The sequence below is a fragment of the Blennius ocellaris genome (genome assembly GCF_963422515.1).
Source record: "Blennius ocellaris genome assembly, chromosome: 10".
NCBI lineage: Eukaryota > Metazoa > Chordata > Actinopteri > Blenniiformes > Blenniidae > Blennius > Blennius ocellaris.
Genome location: NC_137659.1, coordinates 18,036,052 through 18,043,691, shown reverse-complemented (window position 1 = coordinate 18,043,691; position 7,640 = coordinate 18,036,052). Strand labels below are relative to the sequence as shown.

The 7,640-nt window shown below is 42.7% G+C and overlaps 1 protein-coding gene across 1 annotated transcript in view; it reads right to left on the bottom strand.

The window, feature by feature from the left end:
* Positions 1 to 2,237: 2,237 nt before the first annotated feature.
* Positions 2,238 to 7,640, bottom strand: part of brinp2 (bone morphogenetic protein/retinoic acid inducible neural-specific 2) — a gene marked incomplete at both ends in the record, with an annotated part of 116,126 nt that continues 110,723 nt past the window's right edge. The window contains 2 exons of the mRNA XM_080503675.1: positions 2,238 to 3,059; positions 3,601 to 3,907. Of these exons, the coding sequence (XP_080359801.1) occupies positions 2,238 to 3,059; positions 3,601 to 3,907 (1,129 nt within the window). The remainder of the gene's footprint in view (positions 3,060 to 3,600; positions 3,908 to 7,640) is intronic.

Sequence of the window (7,640 nt, the reverse complement as noted above, 5' to 3'; positions counted from 1 at the left end):
TGTTCCTTAAGGCTATGATTAGCATGACAAGATACAGTTTAAAAGTAAATGAATTACACTTTCTAAATGAAATGTTTGGTTTTCAGAATACCAGTCACCAGAAACATTGAATATATAAATAAATTAGAAGTCTTTTGATTTGCAAAAAGTGTATGTTGCAACTCGGCCAAATTTTGCATTGATACTTTATCATGAAACATGTGACTATTGATATAAAATGAAACTATTCAGAGTTGTGACAGAGTTGGAAAATGTTGAGTTCTTTGAGGCAGTCGTTACCTCGTTGATAAGGCTGCCTGAGTGTACGAGCAGGAAACAGAATTATATTAATAACTAAGGATTGAGTATGAAACCCTTGCAATTAAAAACATGGAATTACCTTGGAAGACCGGGTAAGCTGGGGGAGTTTTGCACTCTTTCGATTAGAACAGGGAAGACTGAGCATTTGGCTTCTTCTCGCTCATGTTTTCGTGAATCGTACCGGCATCCTCTCCTCCAGTCCACCTGTGCTCATTTGCACATCCCCATATTCTCTTTAAATTGCATGGATTTACATTTGCACAAAAGACTCAAAGTTTTATACATCAACCTGTACCACTGAGGGTTGCATGCATTCTTTCAGAAACAAGGAAAAGGCTCTGAAATAGATAAACCACTTTGTTTTTACTTAAGCAAGCTGAGCACAGAAGAACGGCTGAAAATGACATACAAGATTTTACTGACTTTCAGTGAGAAATTAGTGAAGCAAATGTAAAATCATATCAAGTATCATCCTGGTAAAATTGCAACTCTTGAGAAAACCATCACTGCTCTGCAGGCAGAAACCTTGTTACCCCAGTTATTGTGGTAACTGCAGCTGACTTTTGGCCTGTATGTAAAATGCAAAACAAAAAACTAATACAAATTAACCTGAGACTAAACCAAAACCATAAAAAAAACATAATTGCATGGAGAAACGAAGTCCTGCTTTACAGAAAGTCTAATTGGAGGATTTTGCAGAACAATTACAGTATGCAAGTACTGGTGTGCACTGTGAATAGTGGCTCAAAAGTTTCACAACAACAAATCAAAACAAGGAACTGCAGAAAGTGTGACTGGCATTTACATGAATAAGCCACATTACCATGTAGTCTGGAGAATATGTCTGTTGTTCTGTCTTGGTAGAAATATTGAAATATAAAAGCAATACAACCTTCGCTGGGAAACCAAACACAGAAACTAAATGTGCTTCTTATCTTAACATTGACTCTCCATATAAGGCATGAGTTTGTTCTGTTATAAACATTTTTTTGGTCTTTGCACTCGGTTATCTAAAAAGCAATGTGCACTTGTCCACAACCCGGGGTTAGATGGAGCATTATTTACAGCGCTATATCCGCAAACCTTTTTGTTACCACATCAGAAGATTTCTCTATAATTTTCAGCTCGAAAGAAGGAAGAAAATAAAACAGATATTTACGACATTTTGCCATTCAGTTTGCCAATGTGTTCACCTTCTTTTGGTATAGACACGCCACCAAGGACAGAACATCACTAACAGGCTTCTCACTCAGATGTTAAGCATAGATACTTACAAGTTTTCAAATGCCAGATAAAATGGACGGTAGGGGTTAAAAAGAAATATTCAAAGACAGCAACAGGGTTCAGGGTTATCAAATTTTAAACTGTTAAGCATAACATAACAACTCATTCACCACATATATAATATTATCCCTTCCCAAGATAGTTCTGTAGCCAAACAAAATAGGATTAGAAAAGGGGGAATCCTCTTCCATTTTTCATTTTAAAAGACCCCCTAAGAGTTCCTCTTTACATATCAAAATCATCTTTATCTTTGTTAGGCAGAGGTCCTATGTTTGCTTAATGGCATCTTCTCTGGAGTTCCAACTTACATAAGTCTGTCCCTATAAAGAGAGCCTCCTATCCACTTCCAGTCACAAAGTTTGCCAAAAGCTGGGCAGTAATAGCAAAAGTAAGCCTCTGGGCTAGTACAGCACAGCCTCTGGGGAGAGAGTCCAAGGATCAACAGTTCTCTTAAGTCCAGGACATGATGCTGTTTGTCAAAGATAAAAATGTGTCCACAGGAGAGTCCAAACATTTAGCCTTCAGAGTCGGATGTTCTGTTAATCCAGATAATTTAAATCCAAGAGGCCAACTCAGTGAAGCTGTGCCTGAAGCAGCAAGTCCACTTTCTCAGGGTGGTGTCATTCCTTAACCTGGTGACTGTGCTAAACTTGCTAGCTGCACAGCTGAGCCAGCTCGGGTTCAGGAGAAGCGTTGGGAAGTTTGGAATTGAAGAGCTGAAGAGAGTCCTTAATGCGTGCCACTTCTCCAGCTGAGAGCTTGAGGCGGTGACGCAGCAGACAAGAAAACAGGTCTAGTGGCTGCGGTGCCGGTGGAGACAGCCGATTAATCCGGTCTCTCATCTCCAGCAACATGAGAAAGGCGGCGTCCTGTGTCCCCTGCGTGTAAGGATAGTCCAGCTGGAGAATCAGGTCCTTGATGCCTTCAGGGTCAAAGTGCATGCTGTAGCCAAAGACTTTCAGTGTGTTGATCTTCATGTAGCCCATATTAGAGGTCTGGTCATCCAGGTCCAAGGGTTCATAGAATAGAGTTTCATTCACTGTTGGATCATCTGTGATTATGCGGCTTCGCAGGTAGATATGCACTGTTTCAAAAAATGACTTCCACTTGTTGCCCAGCGACAGAGTCCAGTTGTAACACTGTGCTGTGGTGACGGCTTCCAGTCGAGTTCTCTGCCAGTCAGAGAAGTCAGGCTGGTTCACTGGCATGAACCAGCTCTCTGAATGACTTCCCCCAAAAGGATTCACATAAATCGCAGGCACAGGTTCCAAAGTTGAATTCTTAGTCAAGCATATCTGGAAAGAAATGCCCATCAGCATGTGAATGAGGTTGGACTTATTTTTGTTACTCTTAAGTGTCAGCAACATCCTCTTCCTCCAGGCAGGATTGAACCAACTTCCCAGGCGGACGTCGTTGCTGATGTAGATGGCGTGGACCTCTATTCGGCTGTCGAGTCGCTGAAGTAGGTACTTCACCTGAAGAGGGATTAAGAGACTGTGAGAATGCATTCAATTCTACAGGTTGGCTCTAATAATAACAGGCTTATCATTGAGCCAGTGGTTCTCAAAGCTTTCTGTAATATCTTGTTCGTCCCTCTGATATCTCCAAAATCAGGAAGCTGCTGAGGAGACATATTAAACTTTTGTTCAGCGGTTACACCAGAGTAACACTCTGTAAACATTTCTAAATATTTCCACATCTTGCAAATATATATATTCAGCATTTTTACTGGTACATGACACTTCTCCTCTCAAACTGTTTGCAGTAAAATCAATTCTGAAAAAGCTCCATATAACAAGCTTTCTTCCTTTGTTTGGGATACTGCATGGATTGACTTTTGCAGCTTTTTACACTTACATTCCCATTGCTTGTGTCCTGATTGATGTAGTATAAAGGTATACTTTGGATTTTGTTCATGTTATTAGATACATAATCAGAGGTACAATGCATTCCATAGAGGTTTGAGAACCAAAGCTTTAGAAATTATATGTAGTAAATATATTAAGCTATGACAACCTCAGCGTCTGGCATGTCCAAGTCAAAGTTCAGGTAATGATCCAAGGATGCAGCAATGCTCGGCCGGCAGGAACCAAGATGGAGGAGGTTGCCATGATGACAGGCTCCACAGCGGGTGGCGTTGTCAGTTGCACACAGTGAGCAAGAGGTGGAGGAGGTGCCTATCACGCATGGAATGACTCCCTGGCAGGCGGGCTGCTCCACAGGGCAACTGCAGCTCCTCACTTCCTCGGTGAAGGAGCCCAACACTCCATGTTCATTGCAGTAGAGTAGGGACTGCGCTCTGTTCAGCCAGAATCCCACAGTCCTGCAGAGGAAGGAGAGAAGCACAGTGGTAAAGTTGTGTGTAAAACAATGATTTAGAGAAAATTAAAACTGACTGTAACTGCTCCCCCTTGAACTGCAACCTTATCGTGGTGGGGGAGTTTGAGCACCCGAATGACCCTCGGAGCTATGTTGTCGGAGGGCTTGCCCCCCCAGTAGGGTCTCCCAAGGCAAACAGGTCCGAGGCAACGGGTCAGACTAAAAGCAGTTCAAAAGACCCCATGAACACTCACAAGAGGAGCACGGAGACGTCGCCCGGTTTGGCGCAGCCGGGGCCACACCCTGGAGCCAGGCCCGGGGTGGAGGCTCGCACGCGAGCGCCTGGCGGCCGGGTTCTTGCCCGCGGGACTCGGCCGGGCTCAGCCCGAAGGGACGACGCGGGCCCCTCCTCCTCATCCTCCTGTGGACCCACCACCTACAGAGGCTGCCGTAGGGGTCGGGTGCATTGTGGATTGGGTGGCAGTCGACGGCAGGGGCCTCGACGACCCGATCCCCGGACACAGACTCTGGCTTTTGGGACATTGAATGTGACCTCGCTAGGGGGGAAGGAGCCAGAGCTTGTGAGGGAGGCTGAGAGATACCGTCTAGATATAGTCGGGCTCACCTCCACTCACAGCTTGGACTCTGGAACCCAGCTCCTCGACAGGGGCTGGATACTCCACTTCTCTGGAGTTGCCCGCGGTGTAAGGCGGCGGGCTGGAGTGGGCTTGCTTATTGCCCCACAGCTCAGCCGCCATGTGTTGGAGTTCACCCCGGTGAACGAGAGGGTTGCGTCCCTTCGCCTTCAAGTAGGGGACAGGTCTCTGACTGTTGTCTCAGCCTATGCACCGAACAACAGTTCAGACTACCCAACCTTCTTGGAGTCCCTGGGAGGGGTGCTGGATAGTGCCCCAACTGGGGACTCCATTGTTCTCCTGGGGGACTTCAACGCCCACGTGGGCAATGACAGCGAGACTTGGAAGGGGGTGATTGGGAGGAACGGCCTCCCCGCTCTGAACCCGAGCGGTGTTCTGTTATTGGACTTCTTTGTGAGGGTCCTATGAAAATATTAACAGGTAAAATATTAACAGGTCTTAAAACATGTTTGTGTTTGCTCGTTTGTTACATTTATTTTTCTTTGTTTGTTTTTTCAAACTGTGAGAAGATTGATTTCAGATTCGGAATTTTCTCTGCTTTACTCCTGAATTTGATTTGTTAACAGAAGCACACAGTTTAGTGGATAAACCAACAAATGAAACAGCAAAGCAATACTAGAAATTAATTTTATTATTCCATTTCTTCTTCTTTTTTTTTGAAGTACAGTAGAACCTTTGATGAGGGGACCCAGAAAGAGCGGACAACCTGTACTGAGCGGATAGGTCACTGCACCAACACATATTTAACTGTTAACACACCGTGATAAGCGGACAACCTGCCTAACATGGACAACGGACAGGTTTTCCTGGCAAATTTAAAGCTGAGCGGACGCTAAGACAGCCAAAATACTTGGCCGCGGGTGATGCACGTTTGCCTCCATACTACACTCCTGGTGTACTTCCATAACGTAATGTAACGATCCCGAAAAGCCCCGCAAAGGGTCTGAGCCTAGTGCACAGGGCGGATGACTATTTTGATGTCAAGCATACTTAAGCTTCACTTTCACTTTACAACAAAGAACATAAGGCCCGTGGTCCAAAACTGACCGGAAGAGGTCAGCAAGCAAGGTGATTATGCAGGATTTATCCATGTTTTTTATTTTCACATTTCATAAAATTTTACACATGAACGTTTCATTAAAATTTACTTTGTGTTGAGATTGTAATACTTTTCAGTACTAACTGTTTTTTGTGGTTGAAGTGTATGTGATGAAATTGTCTATATTTTTACACGATCAAAGAAAAACTTTGAAGTGTAAATTTAAAGTTTATTATGACAATATTTTGCCAGTCTGGTCCACTTGGGGTGAAATTGGATGGTTTGTGGTCCCTGAAGTAAATTAAATCTTATTTAATAATCATCTTGTGTGTGTGTGTGTGTGTGTGTGTGTGTATATATATATATATATATAATTAAAGATTTATCAGATATTTGTCTCAGCCAAAGGCAGACAAGTGTGACAATATCCAATACATGCTTCAGTCAGTAAGTCTTTGGACAGCAAAGTCACTTTGCAAAAAACTAGTGACGAACAGAGTAACAATAACTGCCCAACAGCAAGTCAGCTACAATTATGACAAACATTTTAAAACACTTATGTGCTTTTGAGATATTTTTTAAGTAAAAACAATATCTTAAATTTGTGCCAAAATCTATTTAATTAAGAGAGATTCCTCAGCCTAAAGATGCATAGATGTGGTCTCATCTGAGCTCTCATAAGTTTTAGTGTCTGTCATGCCATAAACAAGCAGACCGACCGTTTCCACCTACATCCACTCTATTGAACTAAGCTGAACGAATTGTGTGGCTCCAGCTCCAGAGACATTCATTAAAGTGGTTTCGATCTCATCATGTCAGTCTTCGAAAGAAAGCAAGGAAAACAGATTTCCCATGGTGTAGAACCATCTATATTTTATCAATGTAAAATAGGTGACTACTTTGAGTAACTCCACCAACAGCAGTTGTCAAGGCCCACAACTCTGGAGGCAATTGAAAGAGAGAAAATACAATGTCATGTTACACAAAAGGCTCCAAGATACATTAAAATAAGAAGCCAGATAAAAACAGTCACAGAGGAGTTATGAACTGCAGGACCTACATTCAAGCAAAGCAGAGAAGTCAAATTATATCCTTTAGTGCCATTGCATGGTCAGAGAGAAAACTGATTTTGTCTATGATGGGGTCAGTGAACAAGGTGCAAAACAACAATTGAGAACTAAAAATATAATAACATAGTTACAGTTATCAGAAACTTTCAGTCACACGAGGAAATAAACGAACATGAGTTTGAATGAAGCCTACAAGAAGAAAAAAGCATGTTTGATGACAAATCAGAGAAACCGATCATGTAATAGTTTCCCGGCAGCAGAACAAAGGGACCACAGCACTGTCCAACCCAGCTAATCACAGCGCACCCTGCAGCTACATCAAACCACACACAAGGTGCTCAAATAATGCTAGGGGTGTTTGAATTTAGCTGGTAATGTGGGTCATTCTGTAACTGCACATTTATCAGTTCAATCTCCAGCTTTCCCTGTATGCTGGCCCAAATTCCCTGGGAAAGACCGTGCAGTGGCAAACACTCTGATCGTGATTCCATCAACATCCAATGTGTAATGTCAATTTTGGGGCTGCGAAGATGATCGTGAAAGTATGTCATAACAGTTCAGCCCTGTACTATTTACTCCTCGCTTTATCCCGGTCATAACCCACACCACAGGTTCTCTAAAGCCATTATCTCTTTAAAGGACTTGTTATTCACAAAGGACTTATAAACACTATAGTGATAACTCAATTAATTGATTTAGTCGAAAGATTGACAACTCCATTTTAGGCACACATAAATATTTTTGAATGGTTAAGGGGCATCCAACTGTTTCATACCTCACACAGTTCCTATAGTGACCATAATTAGAAAGCTGCCATGAACCGTATGCATATCGTTAGTACAATTTCAAATATTTTAACGACATTGGATTGACTTCTCATGAAAGGAAACAGAACACAAGGACACAGTGACCTTTCCCTCCAGCTATCAGAGTTTTAATATATTGATTTTTCGACCGGCAGTGGATATGTGT